This window comes from Cebidichthys violaceus, unplaced genomic scaffold (genome assembly GCF_023349555.1).
Source record: "Cebidichthys violaceus isolate CVI_PGR_0920_01 unplaced genomic scaffold, fCebVio1.0.p SCAF_101, whole genome shotgun sequence".
Classification (NCBI taxonomy): Eukaryota; Metazoa; Chordata; class Actinopteri; order Perciformes; family Stichaeidae; genus Cebidichthys; species Cebidichthys violaceus.
In genome coordinates, this window is record NW_027176265.1 from 273,431 (window position 1) to 296,612 (window position 23,182).

The window sequence follows — 23,182 nt, forward strand, 5'->3', positions numbered from 1 at the left end:
CAGACACACACACACACACACACACACACACACACACACACACACACACACACACACACACACACACACACACACACACAACCTCTTTCCACAGTTTTTTCTTCTTCAAAGGTTCTGCACATCAACAAGGGCCTCTTTTTCTGTGAATGCCGCATATTTGGCCTTTCATCAGTGCCCCCATTCCTCTTTTTATTTCTAAAGACCCCCACCCCTCCCTGTCTTTTCCCTCGCCTATTTTTCACTTTGATTGGGACTTTGCTTAGGATTAAGATGCCCCCCCCCCTCCCTCCCTCCAGTCCCCCACCATTACCACCATGGCATGTCTCTCCTATGACTGAGAAGTGGTGAACCATTACAGGGCATATTGCAGAGATTAAATGATGACCTTCGTAGCCTAGTTGAATGGAGCATTTCTTCAGACAGCAAATTTTGCAGGGAACACACCCACACATACATGTGCACACGCAGACACGGCACACACACACACTTACTGTATGTGCTCACACTCGCCTACCACTCTTTCATACCGTTGTCTTTATAGTATATACTGAGGCGCATGATTTTTATTTTCATTCTTTTGTTTATTAAATTTTTTTGTTCTGTATATTGTATCCTATTTAAATATATTATTTATAAACTGTCGATAAATGTGCGAGTCCTGCAGGACTTTGTGTTGACAGCCATAAATGTAACAAGAGGTAACTTTCAAAATATTAAGCCTTTGAAACCAAGAATTCACAGATTTTCTAAAACATCTTGCCTTTACATTTTTTTATTATTATTATTCCCCATGTAAACAATTACCGTATTTTTCGGACTATAAGGCGCACTTAAAATCCTTAAATTTTCTAAAAAATTGACAGTGCGCCTTATAATCCAGCGCGCCTTATGTATGGTTACTTGTTGTGCTTATTGATCAATTTTATGTGGTACAATGCGCTCAAAAATCTGTCGAAATATGTAAGTACGACTTTGGTAAGCAACGAAGCCGCTCTGCTCAATGGATATTCGGAGCATTACGGTACGCTGTGTCACTACCTGATCGGCCCCGTAACAGGAATGTAATGTCTAAACTAAAAGTCAAAATCGATCAATAAGCACAACAAGTAACCATCGGTCGCAACTGTCGTCCGAGCTTTCACGAAAGCTGGAATCATCACTGAACAGCCAAGTACCGATAACAGCAACAAGACTGACTCGGAAAATGACGAGAGGGATTCGGGCATTCTTGATGCCGAAATCGCACAGCTGTTTCACTCAGACACTGAAGATGAAGAATTCGATGGATTTGTGGAAGAGGAATGAATCGATAAGTGAGTGTATTTTTCTGTACCGGTATTTGTTGTTACAACTGAGTTGAATAAAGTTTGATTTACCGGACTGTGTTGTTTTGCTTAATGCGCCTTATAATCCGGTGCGGTTTATGTGTGAACATAGACACGTTAATTCACAGTGCGCCTTATAATCCGGTGCGCTTTATAGTCCGAAAAATACGGTAACTTTATTAAATGAGTATAACACATTGCATGCAAATCAGCATGTTTGTCTGTCTGTGTTTGTTCATGTATTTCTGGCTGTTTGCATTTGTGCGATTAAGTGTTAGTGTGGGTGCACACGTGGGTTTTTCGACAAGCTTCCAGAGGTTAGCTAAAGAAAGCCTGGCAGATTTCAGGGAGTCACACCAGGTCAAACCCAGAGCCCCCTTACATCCACCGCCACTGCTTCAAGGTTAGAAATCTGATGTGTGTGCGTGTGTTTGCAGCCGCCCCCACAGCTGGGAAAAGATCGATGCAGCCTCCACCAGCAGGCTCCTGGCCCCCGGCTGCTACTGTCTGAGAATGAGAGGCGGCGGTGGTGTGTGTGTGTGTGTGTGTGTGTGTGTGTGTGTGTGTGTGTGTGTGTGTGTGTGTGCGTGCATTAGGGAGGAAGGACAGACAGAAGGATGGAGGGAATGAGTGAGTAGCAAAGGGAGGGATAAGGGAACAAAATGAGAGGTGAGGAAGAAAGGAGGGAGGATGGGGAAGAGACAAAATATGCCCAAGCTGGCTGACTCACTCCCTCCTTACCGGCCTCCCTTACTCACAAACACACATATGCTCTCTCCCCCGAGTAAACACAAGCATGCACACACACACACACACACACACACACACACACACACACACACACACACACTTGTGAACACACTCCTCCTTTCTCTGCCAAGCGCTCCTGTGCCACTGCTCATCTGCGTGGGGGGCCCTGCAGGCAGTCTGGGCCCTTACGTGCCCTCTCTTTACACACACACACACACAGACACACACACACAGGCACACAGAGGAGTTGATGTGTAAGACACGCTCTGATCCTGCATGCTGATGATGAAAGACAGGCAGCCGGGCTCCTGTCTTAGTGCCAGAGGGCAAGACCCGATAGGAACCCACTGATTCTTGATCCTTCTCCTCTTCCTCTTCGGTCTTCATCGCCATTGGAATAATTTCAATGTACTGTTTTATTGTGCTTGCCATTTTACTCTCTCAACTTAAAAGCATCCACCTCTGTTTTCTATTTAACTGGATTTTGGTCGACACCAGAAATCCGCAGGTCTCAAGTTGAGGTCTAAAGTTGACAATTTGAGTTGTTTCATGAAAATAAGCATGGAAAACATTTGTTTACTTGTGCACAAAGTGAGCAGTAGTCTAATGAACATTCCATGTATATGTGTGGCTTTGTATTAATGCCTAGCTCTGTGTGGTGGAGTTCAATGATTCGTGTTTTTACGTGCATAGCCCCCAGCCTCACACCTGGCCTGGCAGGAGCTTTGGTCCCACCCCTCCTCCTCTGGTTCCTCGATTAAACCCACCAGCTCCACCCCTCTACACCCAAAAGAGGGAGGGACAGCACAAGACTCCCTCTGGGTTCTTCAATCACATAAACAGAGCTCTCTGGTCTGAATGAGACCTGTTGCCTACATTCAAACACAGTTTCGAGAGAGGATGTACAATATGTGGATGTATGGTGCAGATGGCCTGGACGATGAAGGCATAAATTAGCCTGTGCAAGGAAGGGAGATCCCCCATTGTTCCGATGAATTGCACACACACACACACACACACACACACACACACACACACGCGCACACACACATACGCATGCACATGCACACAAGCCCTCTGAGTCTGGCTCAAGCAGGAAGATCACACACACTCTGTCACAGCCTCTCAGATCAGGCTGCCCAGAGCTTCCTGTAATCCCTCCTCTGTAACATTAATTATAAACTGGTGCTTTGTGCCCCGCGGACCAACCGTGACTTTCCCAGGACAATTAAAGTTACTCAGTAGAAGAAGGGGGATTGGGTAGAAAAGGAGGGAAAGGGGATCAGGGAGTGAGTCAGGGGATTTGACTAGAGTTGCGTCTAAGGGTGCTGAAATAAGGCAATGGGTGAGATGAGAGTGGGAGTTTGGGGCTGGGCGTACAGGATGTCTAACTTCAGTCAGAGCAGGGATAAGTCATAGGCACTGGAGCTTTTATATTGTTCTGTAAGTGAGGTTTTTAGCATAAGCTTCGGCCCAAAAGTCGAGGGTTGAACAGGGTAGGGTCTGGGTGGGCAAATGCCTGGCCGGGGTGGGTGCGGATTAACTGCTATCTCAGGGTAGCAATTGGCCGATGTGTGGGAAACATGACCTTGTTTTCCTTCTTCACCCCATTAATTAATTAATTGTATTAATTAATTTAATAAAAATGTATCCAAACACCTTTTTAGTTTACTGCTTCTCATCAAAATGTATTTTTTTTCCTTTGTGACCTTCAGTTGCTTCTTTAGCTACCACGCCAAAATGACTGCACAGTACAGCACTGTCCCTGGGGGCCTGCGGTAATTGCCTGAATATCTGTCCCACTGGCCTCTGACCTTTAACAGGCCTCTGAATCACTAAATCCTGTTTGACTGTTTTTTTACTTCCTGCCAAGCGTGACTTGCTCTGCTGAGGATACCTGTGCTGGGCTGTGCTGGCCTACAACAAGTGGGAGGAAAAAAACCATACAGCAAGCAGACAAATAGAGAAAATACCTCTATTCAGAGTGTGTGGTTAACCAAACTGTGTCCCTGCCCTGCCCTTTGCCTTCTGCATAGCCCTGAGAGGACTTTGTTTCTGCAACTTACTGTGCAAAAAGCAAACCCTTTCAAGTTGCTCCTGATCTGTTTGCAACAAGAGGGTTGATTTCCAGATAAGTGGAGGCATGCTAGTTATCAGGCCAGCCAGTGAAGTGGTTCATTTGACAGATGTTGTTATCCCAAATGGATCTGATAGGCTGCTGTTTAATCCTGTTAAAGCACCTTGCTTCAGGACATGCGCCCAGCTTCCTCAGTAACGCCCTTTCTCTGAACCCTTGACCCCTCGCTGAGTTAAACTACTCTGATTCATATTCAATGGAAGCATTCTGTACCAAAATGGGTAAAAACAGCTCATCAGACTAACTGGAAGAATCCCCTTCACCAACGTGTTTCGGTGTAGGCCATTCGCCAAGGAGCGTTACTTGAGTCTGTTGCTGAGTTGTTTTATTCACATTTGGTCCTTTGCTACTTGAGCAGCTAGCTGGCTGGTGAAGTACCTACAGCACGCAAGAAAGGATAAGGTGGTGATGAGCATATAAAGCATTATTTTTTTCTTTTCTGTTTGCATTATATCTCATATTTGCCATTATTGTTGACATTTTTATTATTTCACCATAATCACAATCTTTATATAACTTTAAGTGAATTTACTTGCCATATCTTACCTGTAGTTCACCCACACTGTAGTTACTAGAAAAATAAAAGTGTCGGGTTAGTTGGTTTTGACAATAGAAACACCTGCTCCAGAACTGAGAGGTTACAGATTCAGTCCTGTGATGATGTCCTGTGTGTTCTTTTGAAAAGTCGTCTCTGACTTTATCATCCCCAGGACAATTTCCTACCGGTCACTCCCCTGCACATCCCTTCTAGGTTTCTTAAATACACTCGACACTTTTACATTACACTTACATCTCACTTGTTTATAGTCCTGTTATCTGTTAGTTTCTGCTCTTTATTTTATATGTCACTTTATTTTTTTATTTCACTTTATTTTATATTTTACTCTAAATTTTAATATGTTTCTACTTTTTGCACTGTGTTAATTGTTTAATGTTATACACCACCCGCAATTTCAAGTCCCTTATATGTGCAACATACCTTGGCAATAAACAGTTCTGATTCTGATTCTGAAGTGGGACATTGTAACGATGACCTCGCTTGTCTGTATGGATGTTCAAAATTATAAAATGGAAAGCAAAAATGTGAACGACCACACAATGAAGTCAGAGGACAATGCAGTAGGTTGAGGAAGCGTGCCACAGGCAGAATAGCTGCATAACAACAGATGAGAATATCATCTTACTTGGCTAAAGAGAGCAAGGACAGGTATTGCCTCTGTCCACAGAAATATTTTAGAATTGTAAACAAGGCCATGGCATAATATTACCGCTTTCTTCTTTGCTTTTGTTTACATACCCTAGATACTTTGCAAGAAGGGGAGAATGGTGTTTTTGTGTTTTTCTCCTTTACATCCAGAGAAAAGGCTTGTGGTCATTGTTGTTCTTGATTATTATTATTTTTGACCTGTTGGGATTAAAGCAGTGCGTCTCCTAAGTAACAGCTGAGTGTTTATGTTTGCCTCCAAGGACTCCATGCAGTTCTACATAGGATAAAAATTAAAGGAACAGTCCACCCCAAAAGGAAAATGCAACACTGTTCTCACCTCAATCTCACCTGAGCCACTGAACCTGCAGAGAGTTAAGTCAGGTCACACTGAAATCTATATCCTGCTGCATTTGATTGTCCTGTGAAGTTTGATTGTGTTTGAGTGGAGTTTCAACAGAGAAGATAATGACTGACGGTCTCCTACATAATGCTATCAGCCTTTCAAAAAGTTATACATGTTGACGCAGTCAGTTTACTTTAGCCCAGCATGTGATGCATTTAGGTGGAATAAAAGGAATGTGTTATCCAATATGGATTAAGTTGAGTGGAAAGGTGGATGGGGTGGATAGAGGTAGTCAGCACAGTGTGGCTCTGTTGAATGAATAACGATTATGTACACTAGATATCATTCTCTTCATTGTTAGCCCACTCTGTGAAGAAAGTAGCACCTAATGGCCCTTGAGGAGCTGTGGTGAGCAAACCAGCCCTTTTTAAATCACGGAAATTAACACTGCAGCCTTCACTTGACTCCAGCCCAACCACTTACATGTCAATGGCCTTTCCCATAATCCTTTGCCCAGTGGTGGCTGCGTGCAGGCTTGAGTGGGTGGAGAATAGAAACTGATTTCTGAAACCAGTGTGATGCTGAGAACTGTAGCCAGCAGGCCTGCAATCTTACAGCGGCAGCAGTAAGCTCATCTCGTCGTTGAAAGCTGAAGCTCTCTGATGAGGAACAATGGAGCCCGAGATGGGTGTGGCAGTAGGGGAGGTTAGGGGGCAGATAGGGTGTTAAAGTGACTGAAACTATGGCAGAGAGGGAGGGCAGCAAGGTGAAACCTGGAATGTGGTGGCGATGAGGTCACACCTGTGTGTGTGTGTGTGTGTGTGTGTGTGTGTGTGTGTGTGTGTGTGTGTGTGTGTGTGTGTGTGTGTGTGTGTGTGTGTGTGTCTGAGAGAAACCTTAGAGAGGATTCGGTTCACAGCGCCTTGAGGCCTCATCAGTAGTGATGTCATGGGAAACCATTACAAAGCCTGTGTTTGTAAACTTCCTCCATTTCCTTGTAGAAATCTTAGGGCCACATGAAAGACTCAGTTTTGAACTTCTGAATAAAAACACAACATTTCTGAGGACAATCTACTGTAACATTACCGGACCTGAGTAAAAAAAAAAAACTGAGCGCAAAAGTACTCCAACATGGACTTTTCCTTTGATGTCTCTTCCTCTTCGTCTCAGTCTCCCTCTCGTCTTCATTACTTATCATTTCTCTCGACCATAAACATTGAGAACTGATCCCTGTTGCTATCCTGCGGGAACACGGGGCCCCTTTCTGTGCAGCGTGGTGAAAACGGATCAACTTGGAGGAGCTGGGAACTTGAAAGGAAGGAGCTAACTACAGGGGATAAACACATTCCTCTGCAACCCGGCCTGCCACCATTGCTGCCACTGCCGCTAGCCGGTGGCAGTGCAGGGGAGCTTGCAGCAAGAAGCATTGTTGCCTCAAAGCGAGGTGGAGGGAGGCAGCTGAATATCCCTGAGCTCCCTCAGATCTCACAGGCAGCAAGCAGCACTTGACCTTTCCAGCACTAAAGGAATATGACAGCCGTGAAGCCGACAGAGAGAATGGGGAGAGAGGCAAAAGGGGGGGGAGTGAGAAGCAAGAGACAAAAGCCACACAAAGTACAGGCTGCCACCAAAACAGTTAGTTTGCAATCAGCGTCAGTCATCCCTCTTGTCGGGACAGTTTGATTTTCACTTTTCAAATGAGGCGTTTATTTTTGGCCTGATAACAGGGCTGGCTAAATTGAAATTGGCAGCTTGACAATCTACAGATAATAGTCATCTACGCAGGAGATTATGTGAACAGCTCTTTCTTCCACTTTACTTGGGCCCCCATCCTCTCTCTCCTGTCGAAGACGAGAAAAGAGGAAACAAGGGAGGGAGAGCAAAAGGGCTAATCTTAGTCACAATAAGAGGAGGCTGAGAAGGCAAAAAAGGACCTAAAAATGAAGGGGAGGAGAGAGAAAAGGGGGCACAGGGAGTAAAAAATAGAGTAATGTCCCGGTGATCAGGAGGAGGGCTGGAGGGGCAGTGAGGTGGGGTGGGGGTGTACAGGAGAGGTGAGGATAGAGAGAGAAAAGGAGGGAAGGAGGGAATTTCTTTAATGTTTCTGGCAGTGAACCAGCTGAGGTCTCAAGGTTATCCTGGCTTTGCAAACTCCCACGGGAAAGGTGGAGTGCTGAGGGCCGAAGGGGGGGAGACGAGGGCTTGAGGTGGAAGAAAGGAGGGAGAGATGGCTGCCCTTTTTCTCCAGGAGGGAGGCTAATGCTCTGGGGGAGAGTAATCCTCTGGGCCCTCTTGTCTGATAAGGTTGGTCTTGGCCCAGGTAGGAGGCTCTGGGGCCTCCCGGGCATCCTCGCACACAACTTTGCACGGGAATAAAAACGTGTAATTATTACTCAAGCCATTAGTTATAGTCATATAGTGATAAGAGTGTAATACCCCATTGATTCCCATAGTAAATCTCATTCTTCCCTAAAGGGAGGTCAGAGGTCAGGGGCAGCTATAGAACAGCTGGATCCAGTAGGAGTTCAGCACCTTGCTCCAGGACACACGTTTTGTCAGGTTCATGCCAGGTGTCAAGCAAGGCCCTGCTCTACTTAACAATATGCTGCTGTGTTGATTTATTTATTTATGAGTATGTATTTGTTGTAACATCAGGCTTACCTCCTTCCTCCATATCTCTTTTCAGGACTTTCGTACACCTGGACATCTTGCCAATGCACATTTAACTTCTTCTTCAACCAGCAATTGCGACAAGACCGTCCACTCTAATTTCCTCAAACACCGCCACTGGAATTTGAAACAACTGTTAGGGAAAACAAATGTGTTTCAGTTCTTTCATTGTTACTATAACCCGTCACATTTCCAAAGTATTTAAACTAATCACCTTTATGCAAATGTGAGTGAACCCTGAATTTGACGTTTTATCCTGGGTATGATGATAGGGGGATCAGTGACTGCATGAGAGAGATCTGCATCGATACTCTGCATGTGTTTGTTTACACTAAAGTAGGCCTATTAGAGATAATGATTCACAGCATTGAGCTGTCAGTTTAAGGAGCTGTGTGTGTGTGTGTGTGTGTGTGTGTGTGTGTGTGTGTGTGTGTGTGTGTGTGTGTGTGTGCCTGCCTCTTCAAAGGCTGTCCTTTTTATCTACAGTCAACAAACAGCCTCCTCAGGAGGAAATGGGGAGGCTTCGTGCACCTGTAATTCAAATGTCCCAGTGCTCGAGAGTAAACAAGCAACACTCACAGATTCTCCCCCACTTAGTTTTATGTGGACCCGACGGTTAATGGGCAGAAAAAGAAAAGGGCAGACCTGTTCAAAGGCTCAAAGAAAGTTTGTGTAAATCTGAGAACTGGCTTTGAGAGAAATTGAAAATCATTTTCTCAAGATCAGTCCTGTTTGGCCAATGATTCTGCTCTTAGCAGCTAATAGTAAATACATAGTAACCCATTCATATTTAGCCAAAGAACCAGAACCTGTAGATACCTCATCAAACTTGGGTTTATGAAATGTAACTATATGGCGGTGCAAATAGGGAACATCTGACCCAAATCTGACGCGTCATTATCTTTTATCTTTCTTGTAATTCAACAGTTTGAGCTCTGCATACAAATATGTCTACAGTCAGAACTTCCAGTAAATGGTGGTTGCACTGCATTTGCATGAGTGGCCCTCACCCACACCCGCACCACCACCAGCAGCAGAAGCAGCCGTATTCCCAGTTTGCTCTAGCCTCAGGCAGGCTAACTAGAGACCCAGGCCAACTCGCTGGTGCTCTCCCCAACCGCTTCCTCTCCACCGCTGCTGGGTTTGACTCACCGTGACCTCTGACCTTCGGCGCTACACCGCCTCCCCCACACATGCAAATATCGCCGGTCTGCTCCAGGAGGCATCAGAGAAAAGGAGAGGGTCGGATGGAGGGGAGGAAGAGAGACTAGGAGGAGTGACGTGGAGATGGATGGAAGCTAGCGGGGTGGTGTTGGTGGTGGGGGGGGGGCGAGCAAGAGGGAGACAGAGCAAAGGAGAGAGAGACCCCTAAAGGAAGTGTGAGCGTCTTGGTCTCTGAAGTGAAGGGGGGCAGTGGCAGCTGCCTGGGGAAGCTCCCGTCTGCAGCCCAGCACTGAGGCCTTAAAACATTTCTCTCTCTGTTTAAGCCAGCCAAAACGGACCCCTGCGCGCTCTGTCTGCGAGGCTTATAGTGACCCATGCTGATCTTTGTGTGTGTGTGTGTGTGTGTGTGTGTGTGTGCATCTGTGCATGTGTGTGTGTGTGAGAGAGAAGAGAGAGAGAGAGAGAGAGAGAGAGAGAGAGAGAGAGAGAGAGAGAGAGAGAGAGAGAGAGAGAGAGAGAGAGAGAGAGAGAGAGAGAAAGAAAGCGTGAGTACATTCACTGTACTTATTGTTTTCCTTGCTCCCAGGCTGCTCCAGGCACCTCAGTGTGTGTGTGTGTGTGTGTGTGTGTGTGTGTGTGTGTGTGTGTGTGTGTGTGTGAGAGGGGAGGTAAACGATGTGTGCGGCTGTATCTGGAGAGCCTCCAAACCCCCTCATCTCCTCTCCTCTCTCCTCCTTCTGTTCTCTCTGCTTGGAGGATCTGTCAGTTCTCCTTCTCTCTCTTTGTCCCTGCTTTGATCCTGCTCTCCAAGCCTTGGCTGGCCTCGCTAACAGCAGCTGAGCACAGGTCCTACTCCACTCCCACTAATAACACACATTCATGCCACGCTGGGATGATGCATGTGCGCACACATACTCACACACACACACACACACACACACACACACACACACACACACACACACACACACACACACACATAAACGCTCTCATTTGTTGTTCCACTTACTCCCCCTCTTTGCTCTCACACACTCCAAAATCTGTAACGGCTCTGCTATCATTCAGTGCTTTTCTGTAAGTTGTCAGAGCTTATCACTTTCATACAACCCTCTCTCTGCTGTAACCCTGTGCTCACACTATGAGCAACTTGGGTGATGGGTCACTCTACTCTGACTGATTGTGGGTAGTGCAAGAGCCTCTAAACGCAGCCGTATAGTGGATTCTGGTAGATACAGTATATTTTTCACAGGCAAATGTAGGCCGATGTAGTTAGCCGATTTTAATAAATCTTCATCAGGTTCTTGCATTGTTTTAAGATTTTTGTTTAATTATTTTTGAAGATGCATGGCAAAGGTTTTCAATACAAACTTACATATTTTGATATGTTCGAGGTCTTTCTCCAAAAAGCATTTTGTTTTCATCAAGGCCAACTTTGATGCATTTCATAAATCATTTGCAAAGCCTGTTATTGTCTGATTAGAAATATGCATTGTTAACAATAGTTTGTAATCGCCATCTTCTCTTTTCTTCTCTTGCATTTTCTTTGGAGAGCATCACTACCAACGACAGTTACAGAAATCAGCGGAAATATATATAATTGCCCACCTGTGCAGGTTTTGTGTATGTGCATCCTGGTGTTCATGACAATAGCAAACACATACTTCAGAGACTCAATAATCAAAACAGTGTAGCCTAAAACCTCTACACAGAGTAGTTTGACAAAAACAAAAATATGAACTCAAATGTCACATTACATAGTCGTCCTCGCCTGATATTGCAGTCTCACACCATATTTGACCACCTGTTATGATGAGACCAAAGTTCCATACTTGGCTCATCTCTATGACAACTGAGCCAACTCTTCATCGGCCGAGGAAGAGTGTAAGCTTCGTAAAAAGCTAGACCTTCAGGTAAGATTACTTTGGAAACAGTAGTTTGCAGTTCACACAGAACAGAACCTTCAAGCCGGATCATTTGAAATTCAAAATACACAACACATGCAACTATTCACCAGCATCTTCACTTCTGCAGCATGTCATGTAAAAGTTGTCTAGAACGGGGAATCTTTGACTGTTTGTAATGAGCTTCTTATGCAGTTTGCAGTTTCCAAGCAGAGCTGCAAAGTTCATACGCTGTTGACACGCAGTGCACACATTGGCCTCTCAGCTCTGTAGGAAATGAAAGGATGTCTGGTGACTTGTTGACCATGCTAATCACAGTGTGAACTGTTGGATAAGTCGAGTCAGTCAACCACAGTGTGGCAGGCTCTTGGGAAAGCAGGCTGCGTCAACACAGTGCCACCCTCAGTTTGGCAGCGGCAGCCACATGACACCTCAAGGCTGGCCTTGATACATCCTGTCTGACTGCCTGCCTACTTCCCACTCTTTTTTGCCAGCCTGTAATGAAGCTCTAAATGCCAGCAAAGGCATTTAAGCCTCGACCCCACCCCCCTGAACACGCATACACACACACAACAACCGTGTCACCCTTGTGGCACCAGCAGCGCCCGTTGGCAGCAGCTCTGTTCACCAATGGCTTACACATTAAGGCATGAGCAGTGGGTGACAGCCGGCCAGATTGTTTTGTGAGCGGAATATCTCACACTTTCACACACACTTTAGCCCCACAATCTCCCTGCCTAATTGCATTATTGCTGCATTATTGCAGTGTGTTGAGGTCCATGGTCGAGGGGCCTCAATAAAGATATGAGTCCTGGGAAAGACTGGGAGCGGTGGACTGAAAAAAGAGGAAGAGGGAGATAAAAGGAGGAGGGAGGTAAGGAGGGGCACTATAAAAAGAGAGATAAAAAGAAGAGAGGATAAGATCAAGAGGGATGGGGTTGGTGTAGGGACAGAGGAGGGTGGTCACAGGTAAAAAAAAAAGAGTGAGGACAGTGTGTCCAAAATAAAAGATGCAAAATAATCATGCTTGTTTGTTTTCCTGTCTGCAGGCCAGACAATTTACTTTGTTATCAGTAAAGTATCTCCAAACACCATGTGATCAAAAGCCTTTACAACAGAGAGCTGTGTTCGTTGTTAGTCAGCCTGTTTCCCACAGATTTCTTGCGATAGAGGAGTTGAGACATAGCAACAGGTAACACTCCGGGGACCGACGGCAGCCAGGTGCACCTGATAAACTTGCAGGGAGAAGGGAGGGACCGACAGACCCAGGTCTCTGTGACTCAGTTCACCGCCAGAGACCTCTTGCAACATGAGCGTGAGAAAGTCATTCAGGCGGTGAGCGTTTCAAAACCAACACTGCTTCACATCACTACATTTGTTTTGGAACTCTGTCAGTGCCATTGTGCAGGTAAAATGACTCAGGTGTGCAGTGCACAACAATGAGACATGTTAGTGATGTGTTTGACAGAGGCAGCGTCGTTGTGCATGAAGGATATTTAGGATTATAACTGGTTTAGGCACATGTACAGACCAAACTTCCTCATGCCAAAAGCAAAGTTTGCAATTACACCCAAGACACTTGTGTGGTTTCACCGATGTCTTCACATGCCAGTTAATAATTCTGACATCATATCTGGAGACCTCATTTTAACCAGCCATATAACAAGATCTCATCTGTCTTTTGAGACTTAAATATTGTCGATATGAACTAAGCTATTGTCGATAAATCAACAATAGCTTAAAAGTGGTGTGGCAACATGAGAATAAAATGTTTGCAGCAAATAAATGCTTTATCCCTCTGATACCATAATGCATCACGCCTGCGTGCTGATGGTGGGGATGTCATATAGTTTTCAGACATTGTAATATACAGCTGCATGCTCAAGTGCAGGCTTTCAGACAACTCAAACCCATCTCCGCGCCTCTCGCATGTTCAGCTGAGGATCTGGAGCCCCGTGCAGCTCAGCGCTGCTTATCAAATTCACGATCTTGCGGCCAGGCGCCGGCGACGCCCCGCAGATCCAGGCGGCAAGCCGGCGAGAGGAGCGCCTTCCCCTGGTCGCCTGCGCGCCACGTGTCGCGGTCTCTGCAGCAGCTGGAGGTGTGTGAGCTCAGTGGAGAGCCGTGCTTTGAGCTCCTTACACTCAAAAATATAGTAGGTCCTAATGGATTGCTTTTCCCGATCACATCCTATCAACACATTGGCGTATTTGTCAATTAAAGTCTCCAGAATTGAACGTGGTTCATGGTGTTTTCTTACTTTTATTCGGGAATTATTCCACCGGGAGAAAATAAGCGTGTGTGTTTGTTTCTCAAAAATAGAATATAGGTTTAGTTAACGATATAGTTTGAATCAGTCAACTTCAGTACTTTGTTCGTGGCGAAGTGTTCTTTTTTCTGAAATTAGTACTAGTTGGGTAAAATGATAATGGAGGAAGCAATGTGATTATCACCTCACTTTTCAAACTTTAAATACCCACAGGACTCCTAAACACAGTGTATATTAGTCAGACAGCGCACGTTAATATAAACTTCCTGTTTGTGAAATCAGTCGCACAACCTGGGAAGCTGCTGTCCGTCAATAAACGGTACATGACGCAGTTTTGATCCCCGCTTTTTCTTTTCTCTGCACCGCTCGTCTGCTCTTGCGTCTCTCCAAATGCAATAAAGATAATGAAACGAAATTATGACCTGAAATCTAAAAAAGCCTTGAACGCTGTGGGGCGACCAAAGGCGGGGAGGAGGAGGAGGTGGAGGAGAAGGAGAAGGAGGAGGAGGAGGCAGCGGTCTGATCGTGTGAGCTCTCCGGGCTCAGAAATATCTCTGCTCTGGCTCACATTCCGATAAGGGAGCCCGCTCCAGCTCTCTCTGTAGGCGTGGTTTTCCCAGGCTTTTAAAACAGCAGCTGCTATTTACCTTCCCCTCTAATGTAAACCACCGCCGCCGCCACATACCCTCCCCTCACCCCTCCACCCTCCCCCTTGGCCCGGCGGCCCCCCGGCAGCCCGGCGGCCAAACCTCCAACCACCGCGCTCATAAAACATCCTGGCACGTGCTCCACATTCACAACACCGACAGATGATTAAATGCCAAAATTTGTACCACAAAGTTAGTGGTAAATAGCATGGAAATGGAGTGTGCGCATTTAATGTGATTTCCTTCTCTGAGGGAAGGCTGAATTAGCATTACTCCATTGGATATGATGGTTGTGTTGAAGGCTGTGTGTATCTGAGTTTGTCACATCTTGTGGTTTTGAGTTGTCATCTAAACTTGTTTCTTTTACTAATGGCATTATAGCCGAACAGCAACTGTCTGTGAAGTTTGTTAGAAAAGAAAAGAAAACTGGTCCCTCCTGTGCCTCCATGCCACATGACTGAAACTCTGATTGTCAGATAGCCTACCACTTCCTACTGGTGGTTTTTAAACGGTACAGAAGTAGAACTTTCTTTTTTTCTTTCAATTTAGGACACCTACATTCTACAAGAGTTAGAGGGCAACTTTGTGTGGACAGGCCAAAACATAATCGGCTCCAGTTGGTTTGATTGTGGGTGTAAGAGTGTTATTATAATTTGTATTATTATATATTATTGTGTATAGTATTCATAACACCTACTATTTTTTGTATCATAATGTTATTATGTTCTCTGCTGTTATCGCTTGTCTGGGAGATAAAAGGTCCGTGTGCCCGCTCCTGGTGGCGGTGCCAGTCAGCGGCTCCACTGTTAATATGTAAACGGTACGATGATTGAAGACTGCAGGCAGTTTCCCCGGCTGTGCCCTGAACCCGGGCCTCGCGCCATTGGCCGCCAGCTCTTGCGGCCAAACAACCAATGGGAGGGCGCCGACCACGAGCCGTCCTCCCTTGGGCCGCGTGTCCCTCGCCCTGATTGGTGGAAAGTTACTGTGGGAAAGAAAGTTTGGGAAGTTTCACACGAGCCGTTCGCGTGCAGGGCGAGATATAAATACAAGCCACACGCGGAGCGACCAACAGAGACTCTGCATCCGCTCGTGATAGCTGCCGCTGCTGCTGCGCGTCGCTCAAACGGATTTTAACTTGATACGCCACATATCTCAGGATTGTTTTGAGGGAGAGCGGACTTTTGAATATCGCAAACTGAAAATATTCATCATCCTTTTTCCTACACCACTGGATCGTAATTTGCTGTGGTTTTGTTGGATATTTCCGATAAGAAAATGCCTGCCGATATGATGGAAAAAACTTCATCCTCTCCGGTCGCTGCAACCCCGGCAAGCATGAACACAACTCCAGATAAACCCAAGACAGCATCTGAGCACAGAAAGGTTGGTATAATATTCATCTTTAAAAAAGCAAAATGTTTGATTTTGGGCAACATTTTCCTTAGTTCCTCATCCAATACGAGGATTTTCACTTTTACGCATGAATCAAAGAGAAATTTAATAGTTAACGTACATTTTTTTTATTTTTAGTCATCCAAGCCAATAATGGAAAAGAGGAGAAGAGCCAGAATCAACGAGAGCTTGGGGCAGCTGAAAACTCTCATCCTGGATGCACTCAAAAAAGATGTAAGTACTCACTTAGCGCCTTGGTTATTAATAGATTTAAAAACAGACCCTGTCACACGCTGAAAAAGTGAGCGCGTAATTCTAACCATGTGTGTTTTCCGTCCTCTCAGAGCTCCAGACACTCTAAACTGGAGAAGGCGGACATCCTGGAGATGACGGTAAAGCATCTCCGGAACCTCCAGAGGGCTCAGATGACCGGTAAGTCGCATTTTCCGGACTAATCTGTGTCATGGCTGTGCGTTTTAAAACATATCTGGGCTGGTCTAATAATCGTGTTTAAAGACCCCTGTCTAAATCTTACACATTTTACACATTTTTCAAATAAAACATATCCTGAGTTAAATATACTTGTCTGTTTTCTCTGCAGCTGCCCTGAACACCGACCCCACCGTCTTAGGAAAATATCGTGCCGGTTTCAGCGAGTGCATGAATGAAGTCACCCGGTTCCTGTCCACCTGCGAAGGCGTCAACACCGAGGTCAGAACGCGGCTCCTCGGCCATCTGGCCAGCTGCATGACCCAGATCAACGCGATGAACTACCCCAGTCAGCATCAACACCAGCACCAGCTCCCCTCCACCGCCGGACCAACCCACCCCTCCTTCGGCCAGTCCATGCAGATCCCCAGCTCATCCCCGCAGGTCCTGCCCATGAACCCGGTGTCCTGTAAAGGAGGCTCATCGCCGGTTAATTTACCATCAGACGCCACCAAAGTGTACGGCGGTTTCCAGATCGTGCCTGCTACAGACGGACAGTTTGCATTCCTCATACCTAACGCGGCTTTTGCGCCAAACGGCCCTGTTATCCCCGTTTACGCCAATAACGTCGGCACGCCGGTTCCTCTACCGGCTGCGGTTTCCCCCGGAGCCCCGTCAGGCAACACGGACTCAGTGTGGCGACCCTGGTGAGAAGTTGGAAAGGGCCACGAAGACTTTAAAATGACACTTAATAGTTCTCTCTTTGTTCAATGTTAGAAAGTTGTTTTGAACCTGTTTTTTTTTCTCGTAAAATGGAAAGAGAATGCACTATATTTGTACAGCTATAACAAGGGAGTAAAGTTCATATTGAAATGAGATTTGTATTGTGGAAGTCCGTTCACTGCATTTTTTTTATATATTTGAGTTGTCTTTTTTTACTGTGTGATGCCAAAGATATGTTCAATGCTCTTATGATGTTCTTCGTTTTGGAAGACAAATAAATTTGTAAAGATATTGAAAAACATGCGCTTGAGTTGTTTGTTGGGGAAACTAAATAAGATCGTATTATTAATGCTTAAAACTGCAAATAATACAAATTTCCACCTGTTTATCCATCTTATTTGGACCTTAAAATATAGTACGTTGTCTGTGTGTAGAAGCAAAACTGAGCAGTAGAACACATTCACCTTTTTGGTTACACTATTTGTTATGTGATCACTTTGAGTGTGCTGTTTACACACAAAATCAACAAGTGTTTTGTTGGATAGAAAATGTAGTAACACAGAAAAATACAGAAAAGGAAGTATTGCTGGGTGTAAGAGACTCCTCTGCAGTAATGTTGATGGTTCAATCTCTGCAACAACCAGTGTGCTATTTATTAAGAGAGGCACACTTCTTTCTAAAGTGTCTTTGAGCAAAAACAGTGTTCGTGCTCAGTAACTGTAAGTCACACTGGACCAGACTGTCAGTAACTGTTGTTATTCTATTAGCTCAATAATTGAGTCAGGAAGGAGACTGTAGCTCTTTAATTCACCATGCAAAAGAGTTAGACTATCTAGTGCTGATAGTCAGCAGTTTCACAACTTCTGGTGGAAACTTTGGAGTCTTACAGAGGCCACTTACGCCATCTAGCAGTGCAGAAGTGCATTGCAGTGTTATTGGTATTTGTTTGTTCAACGAGTGGAGTATGAATGGCTGCTGTGGTTGAGCTTCTTAGATGAAAAAGAGCAAAGCATTTGGATTATTTAAGAAATGGTTATGGAAAAAGGAAAATAATTGAATTATTACTCGCTAAGTCAAGACACAGGAGCCTTTTGTTGGAGAGGCTTAGGTATCATCTATGAGTAAAATGTGCTTCTCCGAGCAGCCGTATCAGAATTTGATAAAAACATGTCACTTGAATCTTTGTTGTTACATGTTTTGAAACTATTTCATCAGGACATGAAGCTAAATGGCCACTCATCAATGATCAACTCAAAAGTTGGAAATTATTTATTGAACTCACAATTTGAAGCAATTAAGCTAAAAATGCTAGAAACTCATCTTAATGAGGATTTCTGCTGATCAGTCAGCTTTAACATCGCCAACAGCATTAATCTCCTGACAGTATGAAGCACAGAGGAGCCTCCGGCTGTGTCTTTAATCAGAGCTGAGGGAGTTCCTTGATGCCAGGGGATGGTGGGTTGACAGCAGAAGGACACGTTAAACACCTAGCCACTGAGCCATGTGGTAGCGCTCTGCTCTGCCCAGGTGTGTGTGCCCCCTCCAGCTATCCGAGTGTGGCCGTTCTTTGAAGGGGGTGTGTGTGGGAAGGGGGGTGCAGGTGTTTGCAATTATCAGTGTGCTAAGAGGCACAAAGTGTGGATAAGTGCCATCATTTTGAATTTCCATCACACCTTTTTACGGGGGGCCATGCATCCCTGTTTGATTGAAGCCATGTGTGTGCTCGCGCCTGTGCGTGCATCCGTCTTGTGCGTGCGTGTTTGTGCAGGGTGTTGGGTGAGGACATGCCTGGCCAAAGGGCACAGTGGGTGAGGTAGTGGAGAGTTAAGTGTGGGGGGGGGGGGGGGTGTTCAAGGAAAGGCCTACCACACAGGATAACAGTCGGTCTCCTGTGAGCCAGAGCTTCTCCACACAAATACGCACAGTCGCACACACACCTACACAAAACGTTCCCACAGCATTCCAGCTGTGCTCGGACCAGTGTCGAGCTTCCTGCCCCGAGCCCCAGGGCCACAGCTGGACGCGGGACGTCTGGGAGGCACGTGGTGTGACCCGGACGACACCCAGCTGCTGAGCCCTCCCACCCCACCTCACAGCCTTTCCCCCCTCTTCCGCCCTTCCTCCCCTCCACCGCCACGCACCCACCAACATCTTCAGTGGTCTCTTCCCCTCTGGAGAAAAGCTTTACGAGCCTCTCCAATTACCCAGTGCAGTGGCCGAGCTGCCGGAGTGACCGCACACATGTCACAACACGACCGGGGGGTTAGCTGCCATGCGTGTCCATTAACTTTTCCCACACTCCGCGTGCATGCAGAGAGCAAAAGGAGGGAAAAAAAGCCCCTCTGCTTCCTCCTTGGCTCCCTAAGTGCTACCATATGGTCCACTCTCTCCCTCTCTCTCTCATGGTTCCTCTTTCTCTCTCTCCCTCTCTCTCGGCCCGTCACTGGGGCTGTCTTTGATTGCAGCCCAGACAAGCGAGAGCTTTATGATTTAAGCCCAGGGCTTGCTGTACCAAGCCCTGGACTCATTTCGAAGCCAAACTCCTCTCCCTCTCCCTCCCCTCTTCATCCCCCCTCCTCCTGCAGTTGCAGGGGAAGGCTGGTTTCTGGCAGGAAATGAATAGCTCCCAGATGAGCGCAGGAACCTGAGAGGTCGTGAGAAAGAGGCGAACCCCCCTCCGCAGGCCCGGCCTGCTGCCAGCCGCCGGGGGAATGTGGGAGAGCGCCTCTCTGACACACGCATCAACCCCTCTGCCCTCCACCACACCGCCTGACTGACTGACTGCCTGCCTCTGCGCTGGGCGCTGAGCCTGGAAATAGACTGATAGACAGGGCAACCGCCACCGAGCCCGGCAGCACGGCTCGTCAGCCAGCCAGCAGAGCAGCCAGGCAGGGAAAGGGAAAGCTGTGGGAGGGAGAGAGAAGTGTTGGATCTGTGTGGGCGGAAGTGGATCGGTATGTATATGCAATCTGAATCCTGATCCAAGCATACAATACAATGGAAAGTTAGATTTTTAAGCTCAGTGTATGTTAGACTCATGTATGACCCTGACTGGGTATTTACGCATATTTTCTGCAGAGAAATACACATGCATACATACTCACTCATATGCTTCCCTCCTTCTGTCCCAGAGGCTTACACTCATTCCAGAGTATACACTCACTCAGACAGGTGTTCCTTGTCAGGAGCAAAGGGTTTTTCCCTTTGGTTCCCTGTGTGTTGAACTAACATTTATTCCTCCTGAGGTTGACACTGTTATGGTTGGACGTGGTCAGAAGTTTAGCTACAGCTGTCAAGGCGTATTTTAGGATATTTTAAAATCATTGTTCTGCATCAGTGTGACATGTGGAGATCAACTAATTACAGACTCAAGGCCAGACATTTTATTTTTGCCAAGTGCAAGAAATGCACATGGTTCTGTCAATTGGCTCAGAGACATAACAGCTAATGTAGAGCAGTGGTTCCCAACATTTTTGGCTTCTGACCCCTTAAAATTACACAATATCTATTTCTGACCCGCAACACTGGTTATGGCCTTAGTTAGGGGATGGGTCGTGAGCAGTGCAACCAACACTTCACCTGATATGTAAGCATAGATTTTTTTTCTCACTACCTGCATGTAAGGTTGTAGCTATTGATCAGATTCATATAAAGGTAATGAACAGCAATGTACTACTTGGCTCACCAATTCATAAAAGCTACCGGAGTCAGGGAGCTTGAATTATGTGTACTTGCATACAAAAGGGCATCCAAGTCTCATGGACCCGATCTCCACTCCATTATTTTTAGTCTATTACTCATGTGAGTTGTTCTGTCCTCTGTCTGCAGTGCACCCTGTGACTCGGTACCCATCTAACTCTACATGGTGTACCCTTCTTACGCTTCCACCTCCCGGTCTCCGTATCTTTCTCTCTCACACTCTGTCTTTGTCTCTCAAACACTCAGATTGTGCGGGGCTCCTATGGTAACCTGTGGGCCTAGTAAACACACAAATCCCAGCAGTGTGCGTGCCCACTTTCCTTGGCTCACCCTGCATGGCAACAAAAACCCCACCAGAGGCTCCCACCACCAGTCCATTCAAATGTCAGCCACCTCGTTTGAAGTCGCAGACTGCTATGTAAATCCACAGTGTTTCTCACCAGCCCAGCCTCTCACACACACTCAAAAACAAGAACTCTAGCAAAGGTGGTCCTGTGATGCTGGATTATTGTTTCTTTTATGGTCTCCAGCCTTTAGAAGCAGTCTTTTTCATCCCTATAGCCCATCCTCCCAGTTTTAGTTCGTAAACATGTTTTTGGTGTATGGTCACAGGGCATGGTGACTTGAGGAGAGCAGGACATGGCAACCATACGATGCCGTCAGTTACAAAGTTGGCACATCCCCCAAATCTGGGTTGTGACAGAGATGACCCCTTCACACTGCGCCTTTGTATGACCTGTCCTCCAGTTTCTCTGGAACCCAGGGCCAATTGAGTGGGAGGGTTTCCCCCCTCAGAGACCATCACAACAAACAAATAGACCAGGCAAACAAGTTCCCACCACACCAACGTCCAAACAACTGCCAACGGTGACAGTTTGGTTGCTTTTGATATCACACAAAGAGGTTCTTCATGAAGCACTTCTGAGCCTCTTTCCCAACTTCAGGGTCAGGGCCCCCAAGAGTTGAACTGGAAAAACTGGAAAGATTATGATAAACAATACACCAATAATTTGAAATGTGTAAAATGTAAGTACACATAGGATATTAATGTTAAATATTGTTTCTTGTGAGTTACTCAATGCGTGCTTTAACATTGGTGGAGTTGGGTAAGCTCAGCTAATTCAGCCATGTCGTTTTGCGGGTCCTAAAGAGCCAAAATTGAATGAATGAATAATGCAATACATATCTATTACCAAATTTAAATGTTTGAATTGTGCATAGTAGTCATGTAGCTTATTCTGTAGTGATATGAAGATGTCCACCCCATGACAGTATAACGCAGCTGTCCTGAAAACCACGTATCACCAAAATGTCAACTTTTCTCAAAAAACCACTGAGTTTTCAAATGTTTTTTTTAGCTTAAGACATGGAAGAATTGTCTCACTCTATGTAGGAATAGTTCATACATTCTTCAGTTTCTGAAAAATTTTAAATTACCAAATTTTGGGACATGTTTTTCACTGGACAGCGATGGTGCTGCGTTGACCAAAAAGAATGGTTGCTGTTTCTATTGTCAGTCTCGACAAGAAAGTCAAAGGTCAGGGTCAGCTACAGTTTACGTGATCTTTTCTTATGCATACAATAACACTATGCAGCCTGAATCTGGTTATGTTCCTTATGTGTGTTTTCATATGACAGGATGTTGAGAAGATTTACTTAGGCTGTATATCGTGCTGCCGTCTGTGTGTGTTTCTGTGAGTGTTTGTGTGTGTGTGTGTGTGTGCGTGTGGGGGTGAGAAAGAGAGAGAGAAGTTACAGTACCTGCTCTGAGTTCATCTGCAATATATCTTCATGTATGTGTGTGAGCATGCTTGCAGCTTACCAGCCACTACTTTCACATTACAGCATCATTTTGCGTGGGGTTCGGCCTCTCTTTGCACATGCGAGCGAGGCTGTGATCAATTAACGTGGCCTAGGGAGACTTGTGAAGTCCAGCAGGAGAGCGAAACACACCCCTAACACACTCAACTTACACACTTGTTTGGCTGTATGATCTACGAGCTCTGCCCTCGCGTGGCTGGTTTTATTTTCCTGCTTTTAACAGCCCCTCTGCGGAGGCTTGGGCCCCTCTGAGATGAAGGGAAAGAGAAACCAGATTTTTTGACCCTTGAATACATCAAACAAGTCCGGATGTCCAGCTCTTTTTCACTCTGATGGAGCTGGGATGGAGTCAGCGAGTTTGATGTCAGTGAATCAAAACACTGGCCATTGTTATTGTAAAGTCATGAAGATGGTGTTAATGATGTAATGTTAATGTCAAGGCCACACACACAGGAGATACAGTGGAGGGAGGTGTCTGCACAGAAACTGATGGATTAAAGTCTTGACTGTGCAAACAGTTTTGTTTGTGTTCTTTGATTTAATGGCTCACATTTAATGGCAGTATGCTCTGAAAGAAGAAACTCGAATGAGAAGTCCTGCGGAGAAACTTGTTGTGATGTGTTTGATTGTTGGGTGTGTGCAGCTTTGCAGACAGATGTATTACAGTCTACTGTGTTTCCATACATACGTTTTCATCACTCA

General features: G+C 45.7%; 1 protein-coding gene across 1 annotated transcript; it reads left to right on the plus strand.

The window, feature by feature from the left end:
- Window positions 1-15,487: 15,487 nt before the first annotated feature.
- Window positions 15,488-17,261, plus strand: her6 (hairy-related 6). The gene is made up of 4 exons (XM_068729229.1): window positions 15,488-15,799; window positions 15,947-16,042; window positions 16,153-16,240; window positions 16,410-17,261. The coding sequence occupies exons 1-4, from the start codon at window positions 15,692-15,694 to the stop codon at window positions 16,946-16,948; spliced, it is 831 nt and encodes a 276-aa protein (XP_068585330.1). The 5' UTR covers window positions 15,488-15,691; the 3' UTR covers window positions 16,949-17,261.
- The last annotated feature ends 5,921 nt before the right edge of the window (window positions 17,262-23,182 follow it).

Coding starts and splice junctions, on each gene's coding strand:
- her6 (XM_068729229.1), top strand. CDS start 15,692: ATGCCTGCCGATATGATGGAAAAAACTTCATCCTCTCCGGTCGCTGCA. Junction 15,800..15,946: donor CAGCATCTGAGCACAGAAAG/GTTGGTATAATA, acceptor TTTTATTTTTAG/TCATCCAAGCCAATAATGGA. Junction 16,241..16,409: donor CCAGAGGGCTCAGATGACCG/GTAAGTCGCATT, acceptor TTTTCTCTGCAG/CTGCCCTGAACACCGACCCC.